At 39.6% G+C, this 22,057-nt stretch overlaps 1 protein-coding gene across 2 annotated transcripts; it reads right to left on the minus strand.

Annotated features, from left to right (window-relative positions):
* Window positions 1-3,805: 3,805 nt before the first annotated feature.
* LOC122070650 lies at window positions 3,806-21,427 on the minus strand. 2 transcript variants are annotated; one of them, XM_042634839.1, is made up of 4 exons: window positions 21,213-21,427; window positions 5,284-5,452; window positions 4,841-5,146; window positions 3,806-4,731 (listed from the first exon to the last, which is right to left on the minus strand). In XM_042634839.1, exons 2-4 carry the CDS (start codon window positions 5,425-5,427, stop codon window positions 4,093-4,095), a joined length of 1,089 nt encoding a protein of 362 aa, XP_042490773.1. In that variant the 5' UTR covers window positions 5,428-5,452; window positions 21,213-21,427; the 3' UTR covers window positions 3,806-4,092. The 2 variants fall into 2 exon arrangements, with proteins under 2 accessions (XP_042490773.1, XP_042490775.1); XM_042634841.1 differs by lacking the exon at window positions 21,213-21,427 and adding an exon at window positions 20,762-20,849.
* Between the last annotated feature and the right edge of the window lie 630 nt (window positions 21,428-22,057).

Here is a 22,057-nt window from a genome sequence, read left to right on the forward strand (position 1 = left end):
TTTGATAAACCAATGGTTGACGTCCAACGGACTACATATCGGTATGCTGGACACATGATCCCACATTGTTGATGAAAGAGATCGTCAACATGGGATCCATTGTCCTTAATTGGAGAATATCGAGGAGAGAGAATGACTATACTTGATCAGACAAAAATCTAGTACCAGTGTCATTTTTGTAAATTATTTATGAAATTATTTTCGGATATGAAAAATAATATTTTATTGATTAAATTTTATTTAAAATATTTTTCGGTATCCGATCACAATCATAAAATCTCTGAAACAGACATGTACAATGAGTTAGGGTTAGGCAGTATTAAATTACATGTCCTATAGCTCATTATGTGATATTGGAAAAGTGGAGGGTCTTATATGCAAATTAAAGGGTTTAATTATGCATGACAAAATTTGGGAATATTAAATAGTTAATTATCTTTTTTTATGAAAGTGGATAAAATATAATTGGATTATATTGTCACCCATAATAATAAAGATAGAATCCTTTTATGATTCTACATTTTCACTGTTTAGCAGCAATCTTGGAATTAGATATCTAGTACACAAACACAACGAAAGTTGAATCCTAGTCAAACAAGGCAACCAATCCCTAACTTGGGGATTATTTTATTAAAGCAAGCAAAAGGGGGAGAGGACACACACGGTTTTGGCCCTCCCTCCCTAATTGTTTGTCTTCTCTCTACCTCTCCTTACTTGTGTACTTGAGAGAAAGGGTTTGTGAAACCCTAATGCTAAATAGAGAGAGAAAGTGTGTAGATTCTGATTCATTCAAGGAGTTGAAGGGATCGATTCTTTGCACTGCTCGATTATTGAAAAGCTATTATTAGTAGGAGGAACTTCACTTGCGGCTCTGAGGTAAACCATTTCGTTCCCAAACAATTAATTTTATTTGTACAATGATTTCGAACGCAAAAGATCCCAATCCAATCCCTTCCGCTGCGCGATTGGGTTCACGCCAACAGCTTTCTATTTGGTCTAAAAGAGGAAGAGAAAAAATCCATTATCCAAATAAAAATATTCTTTCATTTCTTTCGTTATCAAAAAGAATTGTAAAAGCATGAAGGAGGGAGCAATGCTTGAAGAAAGCAAAAGCATCCATTAATTTAAACAACTTTGGCAGTTATTATTAATCCTATATGCCTCCTTATTAAGGAAGGAACAATACTTTGGAGATTCTTTTTAGTCCTTGCTTGCTTTTTGTGAGTCGCACCCTTACTCCTTGTTTCGGTGCATTTTAAAAAAGTTGATGGAAACTTTCTATCTATTATACAATTTCTTTGGTTTCTACCATGCATGTGTATAAGTCTAACTGGACTAAAATTTTAAGCATGGATATGGATTGGTATGTACACTACTTGGGGCCAAAATTTGAGTATTAAAGGGCCATCATGTGAAAAGAAGACCCAACTTGATTTTTGAATACATGCTCCATAGGTATCATATGGGAATTGATTCTTGAATTAGATTTGTCAAAACAAATATGAGAAACTCTTGATTTATGGAAGGCTTGATTTATACAAGGCTTCCTGGGAGTATAGTCTACTTGTTGATTCCCTTTTTCCAACTATACTGTGCTTGTAAACGCAATATTTTGGGATATAGCTTTCTCCAATCATTTGTGTTCCTCTTCCCTTAACTATTTATTTGGCTTATCCTTGAATGTTGTTCCAACACAACAGCTTTTGGGGGCATTATGTTCTCCAACAGCTCTGAAGTCTGGTTGTGATTCCTTCAAAGAATTAATATCTTCATTAGTCAGTCCTGGGTCTCCTGAATGTTCTGTTATGCATTTAGTTGAGTAGATGAGCCCAAATTCCAAGATTTTCATCACAATGCACACTAAGGATGAAATCATTACATGCCATAGGTTTGAGGAACCATGGAATTCCAAATTTCGAATAATGAAATCTAAAAACGATACAACAACTTGTAACTTACAAATTCTAATTGAACGCAATTGCCCCATCAAAAGATGGGACAAATCTTGACAGAGTCTCTGAACTAATTGATTAAATGTCAAACGTTGTTCTGTTACAAGCTCCTTTCGATTTGTTGCTATTGAATAGTTAATTCACTCTATTTACTGTTGTTGCTTATCCAATTAACAAAGGTCCTTCGACCAGAATTCAATTCTTACAGAGGTCAGTCAGTTTGTCAATAATACCTTGGAATGATTGTTTGATATGAATCATAGTTTGCATCTTAAGCTGTAGAGTTACCCTATAGCGTTTGAACAGTCACAGACTTTACTGAATCAAATTCATGCCCATCTAAAAGAATGCATGCTCTTTGCTTACACTTTGCCCAAGCTTAAATATCTCAAAACCAAGGAAAATGGTCCTGGCGAATAGTGATCAAACTCTGGGAGTGAGAGAGCATAGAACTTGAATATCTCAAAAGAGATGGTCGGAAGCATGAAGTAAAAGCTCTTATGAAACTAAAGCACCCAACATGACTACATAAGTGAAGCTCTTGTGTGGATTGGGTTGCGTTAGATCTTGTGCTTTAGATTACTAACTCTCCTCTGCTTTTTCAGTTGCTTCGGCCAATTTATAGGCAAATTGCTAAGATCAGAATGCTGAGATATTTTCTACTAATACCCTTCTCGTTATTCTGGGGACTAAGTCTTCTTACAGCTAGGGTATGTGCATCCCTGCTATTCACTCCTCATGTGTCTTCTTTCCAACATTAATTGATTGTTTTATTGAAACAGGCTGGCCTTTCTATGCCATTGAGAGCGTTTTTGGCTGGTTTGCTTCTTGCAAAAACTGAGTCTTCCTTACAAGTTGAATCAGATATTACTCCATATCGGGGGCCTTTTGTTGGGTTTATTTTTCATGACAGTACGTACTTGTTATTACCATCCCTATGACATGGATGGATAGCTTGGCTTTGCTGGTTTTTTATGGGAGAATCCCTAATTGATCACTCATGTTTAAACTTTAAACACAATCCTCAAGTTTTATTTTCTTCCTGTATATATATCTTCCAAGTTTCAGTCCACCTGTTTGACAGTGTTCATTCTGCTGCTCTTTTTTGTGCTACCAGTACATATAATATTTTATAACTTTTTTTCTATTGCTTTCCCTCTCATTCCTCTTCCGCTTTCCCCCCACCCCACCCCCACCCCCACTTCCCTTTCCAGCTTTCCCTCTCACTCTCTCTCATACCCTAACTAACCGTGGCAAGTCCATCACCCCTGCATTGTGTTCATCATGCAGTTTTTCGAATTGGCCAGGGGAACCAATTTGGATCAGATCGGAGCGGCCACTCTTCACATGACAGGAATTAGGATTGGACAGGAAACTGGATCAGGATCAACCAATCACAATTTGAATCAGCAGATTCCACCAATTCTGCCGATCCGATTCCAATCCCTCAAACATGATTGTCATCTCAACTGTATTGCTGCATCATGTACTGAACTTTTAGCCCTCACAAATGCCATGCTCCTTCACTTATTCCCTTATCTAACAAAGATAAGAAGGCTAAATAATTCATCCAATAGTTAGCATCTAGTCTTGTTCCATGGTAGAACTAAATAATTGTGGAACACCCCACCAATTCCCAGTGGTTTGAAGTTTGATTAGAGTTGAGCATATTTCAAATGCCAGCAACCAGTCAGGGTTCCAATATTTGCATGCCACGAGGATAAAGTGGTTTTTAGCCAACAGAAAAAGCAACATTGCAGTTCAGTAGCAATCACCTTCCCTTAGATGTAGAAGTTAAGGAGCTCCGATTAGCTGGAGTTTGAGAAAATCCTAGTATATGGCCTCCGAAGAGAGTTTTGAGATGCAACCTGAAAAATTTAACTCATTCATTAGCTCATCACCAAGTCATCAAAATGCAGGTCAACTCTCAAACCAGTCGATTGTCAAGTTGTACAATAGCAATACAATTATAACATCAAAGTCTGATTCATGTTTTACAAGAAGAAATAAAATAGGTGAAACGATAATCAGATATCATTATGTGCAAGAACAATGTCGTTTTCTCTCTTTTTCCCTTCTTCCCTCCTATATTTTGAAATTTAGTCTTCCAAATGAATACAACCAATCAGAGCAGTCAAAATTAAAAACAAACATTAGCTGGGGAAATACCAGCTGGCTTAAATAGAAGAGGGTCCGACATAATTTTCTTCCCACCACAACGTCCAGCAGTGAGCTCACCTACCTCACCTGGACTAGGCTCACAAATGGCACCTTTAGTTTCTGCTCCTGCTTCCAACTCTTTCCTCTCAGCTATTTTCTTCAGGCGGATTCGTTCAGCTCTGGAACCTATAACCTGACCTAGGACCGAGGCTGCAACAGTAAAAGCCATGGCTGTCTTGGGCATTAGAATGGACTTCCTAAGCATGGCTATGAATGGCACAGCCGCATGCACTGCCACAAACCATGACGGCGAGAATTTACGGGTGTGTTCCCTCCATATACCAAGTGGTACATTAGCTGCCATGCCCAATACACCAATCACAAGTATCTTTGTTGGTAAAGCCTGGGGACGGAGGGTCTTTGCAAGAGCTGTACGGGCCAAGGCAACTCGGGCTGCAACCACTGCAGGTGGGCACCTATATTTCATGCCTGGAGGAGGTTGAAGAGCTTTTGCAACAATTGGTAGAACACGGCTCACAGCTCTGTAAGACTTGGCAATTGGGCAGTTTCCAGTCTCGAGCCATTCATTGCCCAGTGATTCATGCTTTGAGTCACTGCCCTGAATGACCAAATCAATGTGTCGGTCAGAAGGCTCAGTAGAAGTCGCTGTTGTCTCAATACAGAACTGAGCAATACTTCATACCATTTAATGGATAAAATTAATCTACCTGTGCTTCCGAAGCAGGTTTCCCCTTGTCGGATGATTTGGATTTCCTTTTCTGGTTCTTCCATTTCTCAGAAAAGAAATCAAAGCTGAATGGCCCTCCAGGCCCAAATGCTGAGAGACTGATAGTCGCTGCTTTGGCTGCTAAGGGATTAAACTGGGGTGCAAGCTCAGGATCCATCTCCATATTCTTGGAATGAGAATATGACCTCCCAGAGAGTGGGACTACACCTTCTTTCCCATGAAAAAGCCTAAATGCCATATCAAAGTTAGGACCATCTTCAAAAATTGGACCTTTGGCTCTCCGTCTCTGAAGAAAAGCAAATGGATACAAGGTGTTACTTGGAAACAGCAACCTCAATGTTCCAACCTTGATTTTTCATGATTACACAAACAAAACCATAGAATATAAAAATCCAAGACAGAATTCAGCATGATGACACTCACAGGAAAGGGGAAACTCGATGAGGAGAAGGAAAAACTTGTAGATTCACTAATGTTTCGCAGGAATGGGCATCTCTGAATATCAGGAATATCAAAGCATTGCTCATTCAATGGTGCCTCTTCACTTAAAGCTTTAAAGAACTCCATGGGCCCTTTTATAGACCAGATTAAGCTGCAAGGAGAAATAAATAATTCAATAAAGAGCATCTTTGCAACAGGCCAATTACAAGAAATTCATTAATTTTGTTGTACCATGGGTTTAATATGGGTAATATAAGGGTAAACCTGTTCATAGGGGCATTATAGTACTTGCACCTGTATGTCACTTATAAATAAGTGGAGCAGCCACATTGACAGACCAAGCATTCCTCTCAAACAAACAAATTCTATATAACACCTTATTAGGGAAAGTAGAAGTTTATTCCTTTTAACGTACGCAATAACCACGAACAGAGACAAAGAATACAAATACAGGGCATTGCACAAAATAAAAATCCAAATATGAAAGAATTACAAAAAGAAAAAACATATTTCCATAAGAGTAATGACCTAGCTACATTGAAAAAAAATTATGAGTGGGAAAAATTGAATGCATCACGGTTGTGTAAGAAACAGAAAGGAACATTAAATAAATCAGAAGATCATGTCCAACAAAGATCTTAATAACCATTGATGAATGCACTTTAGTTCAGTCCAGTCCTTGAAAGTTGAAACATCACGAGAATTCAAAAGAGGTAGTTTACAAAAACATTATCAAGAATATTTCCTTCGACCGACGAAAGCAGGAATTTGGCATTGTACGGCTAATAGGCATTGCGGAATCTCCATCAACATAAGATGACCAAATAGGTATGCAATTTGATGCAGTGAAGTCCATGTTCACATGCATAGAAGAAAAGGAAAATGTATAGCTCATTTACAGAATAGAGGGCATCTTCCCTCAGGACATGATCTTTGGTGGTACTGACTCCATACAAGTACAACTCTCGAATGGGAATGAAGGTTAGATTCATCTAAATATCACTTCTGTTCTCCCAGCCTCACCTCAAAAATTCAAGTTTTCAGTATTAACCTTAATTCAGATTTGTGAGTGTTTCTGTTTATTGTTTATATTTGATGCATCACCTGAAACCCTTGGTCCCTATTGATCAACCATTATACAATCTAGCTCTTTGGGAATTTAATCCAAAATATTGACATTTATGTTCCGACTCAATGTCAGCCATAATGCAACCTAACTTTTGGGAATTTAACCCAAAATCTCAAAGAACACCATTCATTAATTTGAAAAAAAGTTTCTTCTGAAAGTCGTACTAAATTGTTAATCCCACAACCCACATCCCAAGAAAACCTTACCAGTAAATCTCATAGGCATGGTTTTAAGTATTAGTACGTACCGTACAGTATCAGTCGATACGTATCTGTATCGGCCCTTACTGATACGATACATGAAATTTTTAAAATCCTTTCGTATCGATATGTATCCTAAGATACATACCGATAAGTACCAATACACACCGATACGATACGATACGCACCGATACTATGAAAAATATAAAATCGAGGTGAAATGTACGTTTCGGTATGTATCAGTATGTATCGACCAATACATACCGATATGGTATGATCAATATGCACCGATATGGTACAATACGTACCGATACAGTGCCCTACGGTCATATAATGGCCAAGATTGATCATTTTTCAGAAAAACACGATTTTTTGAGAGGGTTTTGTTCCAAAGTTGCTGCCAGCCATATTTCTCTCTTAACTAAAGTGGAAATCAAGGTTGAGAACAAGGATTTTACATTTATGGGACAACTACAAACCTTGAATTTGTAGTGCGATACCCTCAATTTAATGTTTATGCATAATACATGTTATCAATAGATTTTTTTAATAATTTTTTTATGCAAGTGTATAAAAAAGTGTTTTCTATCGATTTGTGTGCATCTTTAGCGTATCTCAGTGTATCTTCAATACGATACGATACCTTCTGATACGTATCTTAATTTTGGTCGACCGATACGGATACTTTAATCCTTGCTCATAGGTCATTAATTTTAATTTATGGCTTCTCCCTAGCTATTCTAAATCAAGCAAAGACATTCCCACTTGTTAAGATATGCACTGTTATTAGTCACGACAGTGGAGTGTCCCTATTGTGATATGTTTGGTCTCCTTTAGTTTTCCTAGTTGGAATCTAGTTACACTAAGTTGTGTGTAACCTACTCAGAGTCTGACTCTAATTTTGCTTGTTATAATAGTTCATTGGCAGACCATGAACCTATTGCGGGTTTAGATCTCTCTCAGAGTTCTCTTATTCTTCTTCACAGGTTCTGGTTGCTAAGGTTTAGTCACACCACTTAAGACTTGAGAAAAAGTAATATAGATCATCACTTGTCAACTCGGCAACTCAAGCGAGTTGACTCGGCTCACAAACATTAGGAATCAAGTAAATATGTTGACTCCAAATGACTATCCAACTCAGATAATTCCAATGACTCCCAAGCTGAGGAAGTAGAGCAAGCCGGATGAAAACCCTTTTTCTAAAAACTGAAGCTGAGGTGACTCAAACATCAGTGATATTGGAATCAAATTCCTTTAAAACCATTTCCAGTTAAATTGTTTGCAATTGTCGTGTCAAATTTAATTTCTATTCCTGAGCTTTTCAAAATAAATAAGGCAGGCGGGGTCTTTGGAACGACAATTGGTATCTTTATTACATTAGCTAAAGCTCATTTGTTCCTATTCATTCCTATCACAACAAGATGGACTTTGCCTAGGATGAGAATGGACCAATAAACAATTTATAATCCTGAATAAAATGCAAGCAAGCACACACAAACCTCATACCTGATCCCGTTCCAAGTATTTAAAGCACAAAACAGTACCATTGTGACAGCCCATTGGATTGTACAAAACCGGTACAATAGCGGTACTATATTTATAAACATACAGACTTGTTAATTACATGAGTCCCCAAGTCCACTCGACTCCCAAAGATTCCTGGCGGCAAGCTATGATCAAAGCTGACTAAAGTTGGATATTGCATCTTCACTACAGAGCCTTTGACTCATAGATATTTGTCTTCACATCAAGCACACAACAGTAACCCTAAATGTTTTAGTTCCAAATAATCAACTTAAATAAACAGAAAGACTCTACGGCCATTTCAGATATTGGACACAAAGGATCCACTGTCTTTACACAAAAGGAAATACCAATTACCAAAAACTACTTCACAGAGATTTCAGATATCACATTCCCCAAGAAAGGGGGGCACAAACCAGACTAAAGAAAACTCAGAAAAGATCAACCCAAAACATGCAATAATTTCTGTCCAATTCTCAACATCAAATGCTAAAAACCTCAATCAACACCAAGAAACTGAACCAATCCATCAAAAATTCAGAAGAAAACAAAGATGTTATTTCTCAAGGAAAAAAGAAGGAAAAAAAAAAGGACCCAACACGAATTCTGCATGAGCATATTCTAACACAAAGTAATTGAACTACAAAAAAATGGCTGTCAGTGAAAATTCTAGAAACTCAACTGCATAATTAGAAGGGGGGAGGGGGGAGGGGGGAACTCTTCGCAATAACAAATTCCGGGAACTTGCTCTTGGCCAAAAATAACATGTTTTGGGATATTGTACCAAGAGTATGGTCCTGTGAATAACATGGGACAAGAATATCTGATGTAGATCAATCAACCATAATCTGTCCAGGTTTGTTTTCCCCCCATTGAACCAGTATTTTGGGCCCACGACATGGGTATGTTTTTTGTCCCAAAATTCTAGCCAGTTCTCTGCCCGATTATCCATCAAGCAACAGTCTATCAGACAGCAGATTAAGGGAGATATTTCAGCAGATGTCGCGGGTTACAGCTAGAGATTTGCGTGAAGAATTGTTGCTGGAATGTGACTTTTAAGTTAGAAGACTCCATATCTTTTGGAGTCCAAGCCAGCACACATGATGGAAAGTAATCACGACTGGACTACTTCCTTCCTTGTGGTAAAGACTAAGAGATGGTTCTTATTAGATTTGTGGGTTCCATAAGCCAGATGGATGAGGACGAGATTGAAGGCCAATATTACTAGCATGGAGGTTTTCTTTTCAAGGTAAATCGAGCTGATTTGTAGGAAGAATTTTCAAGAATTCAAGTGGACCCCATGGCCAATACATAGAGAAGAATATAGAGAATTTGACAGCTTTTATTGGTGCTACTTTTCAGGAAAGTTTTATTCCTTGCGTAGGGGACTTAGTTTCTAGTTTAGATTTACCCTCTATTATTTATTTTCCTTGATGTACAAGGTGACCACAGCCATGTGTGGGTCTTTTATTGGTGACTTTTCATTTTCCTTTCTTCTAGAGGTTACCACAGTCCTCTTGATGTAGAGGAGGTCTCAGAGGAGTTCCTAGATCGTTTGGATCGGCAGAAGACCACATGATCCGACCGAAGATATTGACTGATCATCCCGGAATTTTCAACATTTTCAGCAATACTGTTGGAACCACATCTTTTGACTCGGCTAGCGTCACAGGAACCGTAACCCCAATTCGGAAATGGTAGGCAGCGCTCTAGAGGCAAAAATGGCCCAATTCATCTGGACAACTAGGCCCGCACAAGATTTTTCCAATTCATCCGTTTAGGCCCTCAAAGAAGCCCGTGAAGTTTGGTCGCAAATTTAGGGTTTTCCCAATTTTCTATTATGTTTACGTTTTTACCCTAATTGCTTAGTTTTACATTTTTTCCCTTCCTTAGAAGTGACCTAAATATATAAGTTCACTTTGGCTCGTTTGTAAGACACTTTAGTTTTTTGATCAAAAGCAGCCATTTTGCTCTGCTTCCTCTTTGGAAATAGGGTTTTAACTACCTTGTGGATTCAACGGTTCGTCTGTGTTAGCATGATATCTACCACAATATCTTGATCTATAGTGGCACTAAGGAAGAACACTTGAATCATTTGAGACAAATATTGACTGTGTTGCGGGATAATAAGTTATACATCAACCTGAAGAAGTGCAGCTTCATGACAGATCATCTGATATTCTTGGGATTTGTAGTTAGTGCCGAAAGAATTCATGTTGATGATGAGAAGGTGCATGCTATCAGAGAGTCGCCAATCCCAACTACTGTCACCGAAGTTCGTAGTTTCCATGGATTAGCAACAACCTTCTGCCATCAATTTAGTTGGAACTTCAATAGCATAGGACCCCAATAACTGACTGCATGAGGAAAGGGAGGTTTCACTGGACTAATGAAGCCGCCCAGAGTTTTGTCTTGATTAAGGAGAAGCTGACAACTGCGCCAGTCCTTGCTATGCCTAAATTTGATAAGGTGTTCGAGCTAGAGTGCGATGCTTGGTGTTGTTCTATCCCAAGAGCGTCAGCCAATAGCATTCCTTAGTGAGAAGTTAAATGAAGCTAGATAGAAGTGGTCAACATATAAGCAAGAGTTGTATGGGGTGTTCCATGCCTTAAAAACTTGGGAGAGTTATATACTCCCTCAGGAGTTCAACATTCTGATCATCAATCCCTTAAGTATTTCAAGGGGTAGAAACACGTCAAAAAAATGCATGCTAGGTGGGCAACTTTTCTGAAGCAATTTTCTTATGTGATTAAGCATAAATCGGGTGCCACCAACAAGGTTGTAGATGCTCCGAGTAGGCCGAGTAGGAGAGCTACTCTCCTGGTCACATTAAGCACCGAGGTTGTTAGATTCGAATCCATGAAGGATCTATATAAGGCCGATGAAAACTTCATTGAGAATTGGGAGAAATACTTGCAGAAGTAGCCTACAAGACTTTAATGTGTTAAAAGGCTATCTATTTAAGGAAACCTGATGTAGATCCTTATTATGGGTGATAAGCACATTTATGTGTAAAATCTAGGTAGTAAAGCATGCATTTTTACATACTTAGAATAGAGCTACCTTGGGTTTTACTCTCTTTTTGCAGGTTCTGTATTTTAAAGGCCTTAAGGACTATCGAGCGCCATATCTCTATTTTTACACGTAAAGAGGTCATGTTTCTTTTCATGACTGCAAAGAGGACGAAATTCTAAACAAGATGGATGTGTTGCATTAAAAGTACACATTCGTTTGGACAACCGTACAATTGATTATTCTTTTCGGGTCAGAAAAAGAATAATGGACCAAAACAGAACCGAGAAGCAGGCCCAGCCCGTCTGCAATTGTCCCAGGGGAATATTCCAGATGCTAACAAGGAGGGACCCCACACACTTGGACGCTACACTCTCTCTCTCTCTCCTCCACCTTGGGCGATTCTCTTTTTTTTTTAGATTTTGTAAAGATTTTCTCTCTCCTACTCATCACTTAAAGCACAAGAGGCATGGACGAAATTTCCAACTCAATTAGAAGATTGCCCTAATTAATTCAAAGCAAAGAAGAATCGTTCAAAGCAAGAGAGCCGCCAAAATGAAGAAGAGAGAGAAAATAGGAAATAAGGAAAAAAATAGAAAAAAATAGGAAAATCGTGGGCTATACTCTCTCTCCTACGATTCTCTCCCTTTCTCCCTTCTCTCTTCTCCACCTCACAATTGCAGGCACCCCAAACCCTAATCATTGGTCTCTCTCCCTATTTCTCTATAAATAAAAAACGTTCAAGGGGAGAGGACGGCTAGTTTTTATTTTTTGCTCTCTTTTTCTCTCCTTGGGCGCACTTCTATTTTAGGGTTTTATCTCTTTCTCTAGTTCTCTTCTCTAGGTCTAGTCTCTCTTTAGTTCTTACTTTTTGGTTAAACACTTTTGTAATGGAGTTCTAATTAATGAATGCAAGTTTTCTTTCATATTTATGGTTTATTGTATTCAATTGTAATTTTGAATTCTAGTTCTAGGCTTAGTTCCAAGTGACAAGAACCAAGTGTGGAGCTTCTCTTTTCAAGTTCAGATTTGTCTTCTCTAGTCCTAGTAATTTCAGATTTGGTTTATTCAAGATCTGGTTTTTAGGGCTGGTAGTATTTCAAATTTCAGCCAAGTTTTCAAGTTCAAGGATTGAAGTAAGGTAGGTAGGCTTCATCATAAGTCCTCTCACCCCCCTCTCATTCCCCCTTCTTGCTACCCATTCATTCTTAATTTAGGTTTTTAATTTCAGTTTTGCTTTATTGTTCTCCCTTTTCCCCACGGTTCATAGCTAGCCGATGCGTTGGCTCTGCCCTTCCTAGCCATAGAACCATCCTTTTATTCTAATTATTTACTTTCAGTTATTTATTTTCAGTCATCCCTTCCCCTTAAGCTAAGTAGAAGAGCCCTTGTAATAGTTACTCATTAGTCAAGTAGGGAAGCTTACATTATTTGCGGTGCATCCCTCAGGCTAAGCAGAGAAACCTACTTGTGTGCCTTTCTCTAGCTTTCTTCCCTTTTAATTTCAGCACTTTGATTTCAGCACTTTTTCTTTCAGTTAGTTACTTATTACTTTACTTTATTTCAGCCCTTTACTTTATTGCCTTTTATTTCAGCACTTTTAGTTTCAGTTAGTTACTTTTTATCTGCGTGGTTTGAGTATTTAAATTCCTAGATGCATTGGTTAGGACGTTTTTTAGATGCATTTGTGTTAGTGCAGTAGTTAGAAGTTGATCACCATAATTAATTAGTTCACTTACGCGTTACTAAAAGAATCCAAAAATAAATTGGCTGATCTCCTTGTATTCGACCCGTTAGCTACAGTAATCCGTACGCTTGCGGCTACTTTTTAAACTCAAACAATGGGCAGGGCTATCGCAGGAGGAAGCCCAACCCAAAGGGACTACAATCGGCCTTTTAATTGAGGCCTATTTAGGGTAATAAAGGATGGGCCCATTGGGCCCATCGAATTGGGATTTTTACTTAAGTACTATTTTTAATGTCTTTATGTTATTTTGGGCCATTGATTGTAAGTCCTATTAAGGCCTATCAGCCCTAGTTCTACTCTTAAGTCTATTTCTAATCCTAGTTGCAACTTGCAATAGGAGTGGTTAGTCCTAGTTGGAAACTAACTCCTATTAGCTCCTAGACCTATTATGGTTGTAATTCTGCCCTCTTTAAATAGAATAGCTTATGTACACTTATTTCTCAGATTTGAATAAAGAGTATTTGCAGCCAATTGTTAGAACAGCCGGGATAGTTGTGGGTGAGAAGCCCGGGCCTAGACAGCCACTCCTCTCCCACTTTCCCTTTGTTTCTCTTTTATTTCTGCATCCAATCTTTAATTCTGTCCACTGTTTATTGCCAACAAAATACAAGAAGAAATCAAACCTGTACTGCTAATATTGATCATCAAGAGATCTCCCTTATTGCACATATCCGTGGTCTGATCTGAAGGAGTTTTTGAGGATCTGTTCTATCCTCCCAGAGGACCACTCGATCCCTGTTGGAAGACCATCTGAAGCTGCTCACTGCTGGATCCTGCGATTCTTGATTTTTCTCTCTCCTAGAACTGAAATCAAGAACTAAAGCATCTCACAAACCAGCCGTCAGAATCTGCCCAAATTTGGAGGTTTTGCTCCTCTCATTGGGACCTACACTCGACCAGAAGTAGAGCTCCATCTGAGCTCTACCCAGCCAGCCGCAGGTCCCTCTCTTGGACCCTGCGCAGGTCATTTTCTCTCTCCTATTGTCTTAGCTCTTTTCTGGTTTTTGAGTATTGTATTACTTGCATATTGTGGGGATAATTCTAGGTTGTTACCTTTTAGTATTTCTCTTCTTGTTTGGGGTTATATTTGTGGGGGTTAGTTTCTTATAATCTACTCCTACATTAAAACCAGCTCTGCATCCCACGGATCTCCTTACAAGAGAAGGTGATTCGAGACCTACATGCTGGTGGGCTTAGTGGACAATTGGGGTGTGACAAAACTATAGCAAGTATCAAAGAAAGGTACTATTGGCCCCAACAATAGAAGGATGTTGCAGCCATCATGAGAAGTTGCCCAATCTGGGTCAGGGTCAAGGTCAGGGTCAGGGTCAGGGTCAGGGTCAGGGTCAAAACACGGGGTTATACATGCCACTGCCGATGCCGAAGGATATTTGGGGGAGGACCTAAGTATGGATTTTGTACCGGGGTTGCCAAGGAACCACCGAGGTGTTGATTATGTTCGTGGTGGTGGATCGATTCTCCAAAATAGTACACTTCATCCTGTGTCGGAAGACATCAGATGCAGTTCATGTGGCTAAGCTATTCTTCTAGGAGATTGTGAGACTACATGGTAGGGGTGTCAATTCCAGGCCCGCATCGACAGGCCTGATCGAGCCCGACACGTTTATGGCCCCGACCTAGACCTGCCGGATTAATAAACGTGTCGGGCTTAAGCCTGATACATTTATAAATAGGTAGTATATGGTGCAACCACCTAGCTCGGCGAGGCCCGCCCGACACATTTGCAAACCCGATTTGAACCGACTCCTTTAAGCCCGATCTAGCCCGACCCTTTAATACTACTTGTATTTTTTATTTTTTTAATACTATTTGTATTTGGTGCTAAGGCAATGTGAAATGTATAGTTGAAATGGTGGTGATTGTTATCTAAACATTCATCTTTTTTATGCATAGTTTAATTGATTTGAACTTGTTAAGCTAAGGTTGTGTAGGCATAGTTTAATTGATTTAAGTTTCGTGGGTTAAAGACCGAGTACCTTAGTAACTTAGTTGCTTTGCTCATCTTTGGCTTAATCCATTTTAATTGTGGCGTCTTTCTTTGTTATGCCAATCTTTGCCTCATTTTATTGATATTCCTCTTCAAGCACATTTAAGAGATCAATTTTAAAGAGAGCCCGTTTAAAGTTAAATAAGCCCGTTTGAAGTTAAATAAATCTATAGCCCAGTCAAGGCCCGATTAAGGCCCGTTTATGCCAACCCGATTAAAGCCCAAGACCGACTGGCCCGATTATTAATTGTACCATGCTCGTGCTAGCTAAGCCCGTTTAGCTAAACAGGCGCTCATGATGCAGCCCTAGAAATTGGCCAAGCCCAACTAGGCCCAACCAAGACTGACCCAGCTCGGCCCGACTACTTGACACCCTACTACATGGTGTACCCACCTCCACTGTTTCTGATCATGACACCAAGGGCCCGTTTGATAACGTTTCTGCCGTTTCTGTTTCAAGAAACGGCAGAAACATAAATTTCCGTTTCTAAAAACAGAAACGGAATTGAAGGTGTTTGATAAGTCATGTTTTTAGAAGTCGATAATCACCAGTGAAAAAATGGCCACAAGTCGTTTCCAGAAACGGCGAAACAAGTTGAACTTGTTTCGCCTGGGTCGTTTCTTGAACCATAAATAAGTATAAATTTCTATTTCTATTTCTGAAAATAAATGAAACGAAACAGTTTTATCAAACGTTTTTTGCTCTGTTTCTGCTGTTTCTGGAAACAGAAACGTGAGAAACGTGTTTCTTGAAATGTTATCAAACGGGCCCCAAGTTCTTTGCTGTTTTTAGGACCACCCTATGGAGAATGTTCGGAACCAGTTTGAAATACAGCAGCACTGCCCACCCCCAAATTGATGGGCAGACCGAGGTGGTGAATAGGACAGTGGGGAACTTAATTCGTAGCATTTGCGGAGACAAGCCGAAGGAGTGGGATAGTGCTCGTGCCCAAGTACAATTCGCTTTCAATAGTGCCATCCACAGCTCTATTGGGATATCCCCCTTTTCAGTTGTGTATCGAAAGACTCCATGACGTGCACTTGATCTACCCAACTACCAAGACTCCCTGGCTCGAGTGTGGCTGCAGAACAAATGGCAAAGCAAGTTCGCCTATCCAAAAGGAGGTTCGAGAGAGGCTGGAAGCATCTAATGCCAAGTGCAAGGCAGCCATTGATCAGCAACGCCGGTCTAAGGTCTTCCAAAGGGGAGACATCGTCATGGTTTCTTATGGAGGGAATGATTCCCTGTAGACTCTTACAACAAGCTAGAACCTAAGAAGTATGGACCTTATAACATCCTGTAGAAGATTAATGATAATGACTATGTAGTGGACCTGCCCGATGACATGGCTATCTCAAAGACTTTCAATGTTGTGGACCTGTACGAATACTTTTCCTCCAAGAGTGCCACTTTATTCAGACTGTAACTCAACTACTCGAGGACGAGTTCTTCACAAGTGGGAGGGATTGATGTAGAGGTATCAGAGGAGTTCTTAGATCGTTTGGATCAACAGAAAACCACATGGTCTGGCCGAAGATACTAACTGATCCTCCCGAAATTTTCAGCATTTTCAACAATACTACTGGAACCATATCTTCTGACTCAGCTAGCATCACGGAAGCCGTAAACCCAACTCGGAAATGGCAGACAGTGGTCTAGAGGTAAAAACGGCCCAATTTGTCTAGACAACTAGGCCTGCACAAGATTTTTCCAATTCATCGATTTGGGCCCTCAATGGAGCCCGTGAAGTTTGGTTGCAGAATTTAGGGTTTTCCTATATGTTTACATTTTTACCCTAGTTGCTTGTTTTTTACATTTTTTTCCTTCCTTAGAAGTAACCTAACTATATAAGGTCACTTTGGCTCGTTTGTAAGATACTTCAGTTTTTTAATCAAAAGCAGCCATTTAGCTCTTCTTCCTCTCTGGAATTAGGGTTTTAACTACCTAATGGATTTGAGGGTTCGTCGGTTTTCCCTGTTGAGCCCCCCTCATATCTTTCCCTGTTTCTCTCTTCTTTTCTTCCATCTGTAGGCTGGTAGACAAGGTTTCTAGCAAGCCCCCTTGACAGCAAAATTTTGTAATCTGAGCCCATAGGTTAAGGTTAGATTTCAAAACGTTAATCTTTATGTGTTGCTAGTTTCCAGATGTAAACTACTAGACTTCCCTAATTTCTCTGAGATTAAGACCTAGAACATATAATAATTGATTACTCTACCAATACTCACAAATATTTTTTTACTAGATTAACAATCTACCAATACTCATGAACACTTTTTACAAGAATACCGATACTTCTTCGGGTTAAAACTTGTCCTAGCGAACAAACACACCGGGCTTCAGATCTGCACCAAAAAAAATGTTCGGGAGTGTTGGCATAATTTCTATTTTATCTTGTAGTCTAGCTACACATGGACATCAGCAATATACAAAAATCAGCATCCTGAAACCTAACCTTAACCAATAGAAAGTGTGGTATGTTAACATATTTCCCACATTAAACCTCAACTCATGCCAAATTTCAAACCCTACCTCATTCTTATATCCACTGTTAGCACTAAACTCGGCAATTATCCTTGCTAGTTGAATCTATAACCCACCAATTTCCCTCGTTTACTTCTAACATAATGTCCAAAACAGTCAGCACGACCTACCATGAACCCCCCCTTGGGTCCATCTAAAACAACACCAATGACCAACCGTAAGTGACAATCACATATCCACATAACCAAATGGTAAGGCAAAAATGTACAATGCCATAAACTGAAGTAAAACAGCAAAAACTAAATAATTCAAGGTTTGAATCCAGCTATTCAGATCCCTTCAAACTAAACAATCTTAATAATAGGATTTGTATCACTTAAAATAGCAAAAATTAACCAGTTACAAACATGTGGAAGCATTATCACTACTCAGAACTCAATTACAAAAGGGAACTACAGTTTCCATCAGCAAAGCAAACAAAGCAATATTGACTTGATTTTCACACGAAGTTCTAGAAAGGTCTAATTATTAGGGAAAATAAACAATAAGAATAAAATCTTCGGAGTACCTCACTATTATGGTGAATATAAGAGACCGAGAGTCCACCAAGGATAAGATAAACATGATAAGATAATAAGTCTATTTAAGTAAGAGATGGACAAGAGCTGCCACTCACACATTATGGGTTGGCAAGAAATCAACCAACCCAAAATAAGCCCATCAGCAAAAAACTCCTACTGTGACGGATCACAACTCTTCCAAGCTGCAACTCAAACCAACAAAAGAAGAAAACCCTCTACAGTTTCATCCCTACACCCCCTTAACTAAATCCTCAGAACAACCCAGCCCTTTATCAAATAACTGAAATGGAAATGCAGAATAGTAACAAAAAGCTTCAGGCCACATTCCCTAAACCTCAATAAATCAGAGTGAAAAAACTATCTAAATGCAGAACAACAATCTATAAATGAAATCAACTCAAGTGCAATTCATTGAATCAGCTTGCTATTTGAGTCAAATGGTTAAAGCTGAGATCTTTGCTTTCAGGTACTATGATTCAAATTCATAGAGTGAAAAAATTGAATTTTTCCAACTCTTTCAACTTATCTCCTCACATCAATGAATTCAGTACACTAATACATTACATACTCACTAGAAGAAACACAGTCCACAGTGCAAAACTATTCTTGCACAAGCCAACTAACAGTAAAGGCAAAATTAACCTTAATCATTCATCGGAGAGAATTACCGAAAGCCACTCCAACAAGAGCATTTCAGCAAAATATCACACAAATCCAACCGAGCCACAGAATTCCAGAAAAAGAATGACCAAATACACACAATACATTGACTTCAAAGTACTGTAGCAACAAAAAGCCTAACAACAATAACCAAAAAAAAACTCAGGGGAATAACAAGTAGAAGGATTCAAAAGCAAAACAAAAAACTTCACGCATCCATTCTTGAGAGGAAAGATTTGTTACGTGCTCATCGCAAGCTTGCATGCCATGCATGCATGGCGTTAGTGATGGGTTACAGTTGTAATAGTAATTGGGTTTGTAATTTTTAGTGTGAGTTGTGTTGTAATTGGGTAACTATTAGAGCCGTGGGTTAATGGGAAATTGTGGTTGTAGCCACCTATGGTAATAGTAGGTGTTGTAACCGGATAAGGAAATGGGGGGAAAAGGTATGTAATGGCTATAGACAATTTATTTGGTATTTTTGTAATGAGAAGGTAGACTGGATTTCCTATTATTTCTCCTTGAGAGACAAGGATAGGCGACCTCCTAATTACACCAAACCCTTCCTAAAATCTCCTATGTGTTGTCTTCTTATCTTCTAAAACAATAGGTAGCGACACATGCACATAACAGCCTGGTACTAGAGCCTGGGAATAGTTCAGCATGTAGAGCGATTGGAGGGAGAAGTAAGTTCACACAATAAGGGGCAACAACAAATCTTGTCAAAGCTGGAGCGTCAACAACAGCTATTGGCAAAGATTGGCGAGATGTTTGAACGGTTGTTTCCACATCACCTAACCCAAGTAGAGGACGAAACGGGGGAAAATTCCCAAGCCCAACCCCAAATTTTGGAATGTCGAGAACCCCTTTGCACAACACTCTTAACACATATCACCAACTCCTAGCAAGCCTAACTTCCAAAACTAGTCGAGCTGGATTTTCCAAGATACAATGGAGAGGAGGATACGACGAGCTAGGCATGCCGAGTCGAGCGGTTTTTGAGTTCCATCAGACGCCCAATGAGATGGTTGCATTGGCATCCTTCCACCTTGAAGGGAATGAACAAATGTGGTGCCAACTGTACAAGCAAAGTGGATGAGACGGGAAATGGAGGGCTCTTCATGACAAGCTTTACGCCCTGTTTGGTCCTACACCATTCCAAGACTTCTTTGGCTAGTTGGCCAAATTGCAACAAACTGGTTCTATATGGGAGCATCAAGCAAAATTTGAAAGAATATTGTCTAAGGTTGGTCAAATTCTAACAAATTGGCATATCAACCGCTTTGTTAGCAGGCTTCAAGGCACTATCAAGACTAACGTCCTAGCTGCACAACCAGCAACTCTCGCTGATGCCATTTGGTTAGCACGGTTGTTTGAGGCCAAGGAAGGACATGTCACAGAGTCATACTCAATTGATCAGCCAAGCAAGGTTACCTCCTTGCCTATTAAATGCCTAACAGCCAACGAAATGCAACAGAGTAGGGACAAGCGCCTCTGTTACAATTGTAAAGAACGTTTCATACCCGGTTACCGGCGTAAGAAGTTGTTCTTAATTGAAGGGTGTAACACGGACGAGGAAGAAGACCCATCTTGGGAGAACAGGGAGACCATGCGACTTCAATCCGCTGATCTAGGTCTTGAGGACAAGACCATTCTGTAGGGGAAAGGAGCTGTTTACATGCTCATTGCAAGCATGCATGGTGTTAGTTACAATTGTAATAATAATTGGGTTTGTTATTGTTAGTGTGAGTCGTGTTGTAATTTGGTAGCTATTAGAGTCGTGGGTTAATGGGTAATTGTGGTTATAACCACCAATGGTAGTGGTAGACGTTATAACCGGACAGGGAAGTGGGGGGAGAATGTATGTAACAGCTAGGGCCTATTTATTTCGTATTTTCGTAATGAGAAGGCAGATTGGATTTCCTATTATTTCTCCTTGGGAGACGAGGATAGGCAACCTCCTAATCAAGCCAAACCCTTCTTAAAATCTCTGTGTTATCTTCTTATCTTCTACACAAGGAAAACGCATGCACATACCAAAAACAACAGAATAGGTCTAATGTAGAATATCAGAGAGAGGGAGGGAGGGAGAGGGGGGGGAGTAGGTCAGAAGTGACCTTAACAGTGACCGGAATCGTTCCTGGCTCTATGTGGCCTGAAAAACCTTTCAAAATACTTGGAGACAAAAACAAAAGAACCCACCAAAAATCCAGGACGCTGCTGCCCTAGAAGAGGGCGAGAGAGATTTTAACCCCACAAAAAATAATAACAAAAGAAAACGCCTTCCAAGTTCATCATTCTACCTGATCTTAAGGATCAAATACCAAAGAAGCATTCAAAATCATCAACCAGATGATATTTAAAATAATACATCCAACTATTGAGATGTTAAAAAAATAATGAAAATAAATAAAAAGAAACAAACGTAATGGTTTCTTCAAGGAGCCCTATAACATCCCAAAGAAATATGATCTTAATATTCTCTGAATAGTGGGAATTACTCAAATCCATGGTGAACATTGTATGATAATAAGATCAAATAAGTATAAAGAGAATGATAAATCGTACCTGACTGAGAGAATTAGGGATTCAAACCACCAAGACAAAAGGATTACAGAATTTTCGAAAGGAGAGAATTAGAGCAATAAAGGGACAGAATTGGAGTAAAAGCCAATGGAAAGAAACAAAATTTCTTATCGAATCGCGCTAATCGCCATCCTCTCCCGCCATGCGAGTAGAGGCTCAGGTTTCTTTCGTGTTGTAAATTGGAATTCTCGAGTATGTTCCGGAACAGCTTTGGAAAACATGATTCCCAAATTTACGCTGCATTTAATTTAATTCCAACAACCCCATTTCCCCACACGCCCCAAGCCCCACGCCCCACCCACGCCACACGCCCATTGGCCTCTCCTTCCCGGCTGCGGTTCCGGGTCTTCTGTAGCGCGTTACACCGTCTAGCGCATATCCAAGGCTTGGAAAGCCTTCAGACACGCAGTCCAAGGTATGAATGCATAGCCTAAGCTGTTGCCGGTCTTTGGATTTGCTTTCCACCGGAAAAAAAAAAAGTCCTTGGATTTGCACTACAGGGTGTGGTGTGTTACCAAGAATTCGTAAGCACCAAGGGCCCAACTTGAAAAAAAAAATTGCTCCCAAAAATGTGTACATATTTGGGATTCAGAACCTCACCATCTACCTAGTGCGCATTTGATAGCTGGAAGCACCCAAGCAAAAACTACGGGTGCACACATCCAGGGAACGAGATCCTCTCCAGCCCAGACATGCTGGAGAGGGACCAGTGAGTATCTCTCTCTCTCCATGGATTAGAGAGGATCTGGATCTCACATTAAGGGGCCCCCGCTATTGGATGCACGTTGGGTGCTTAGCGCAATTGGAGAGGATCTTGTTCCATATAT

The sequence above is a fragment of the Macadamia integrifolia genome, unplaced genomic scaffold, assembly GCF_013358625.1.
Source record: "Macadamia integrifolia cultivar HAES 741 unplaced genomic scaffold, SCU_Mint_v3 scaffold960, whole genome shotgun sequence".
Taxonomy (NCBI): Eukaryota; Viridiplantae; Streptophyta; class Magnoliopsida; order Proteales; family Proteaceae; genus Macadamia; species Macadamia integrifolia.

Excerpts from the sequence above, each read along its gene's own strand:
- LOC122070650 (XM_042634839.1), bottom strand. The coding sequence starts at position 5,427 with ATGGAGTTCTTTAAAGCTTTAAGTGAAGAGGCACCATTGAATGAGCAA. Across the intron at positions 5,147-5,283 it reads CATCGAGTTTCCCCTTTCCT|AGACGGAGAGCCAAAGGTCC; the intron begins GTGAGTGTCATC and ends GCTTTTCTTCAG. Across the intron at positions 4,732-4,840 it reads AACCTGCTTCGGAAGCACAG|GGCAGTGACTCAAAGCATGA; the intron begins GTAGATTAATTT and ends TTGGTCATTCAG.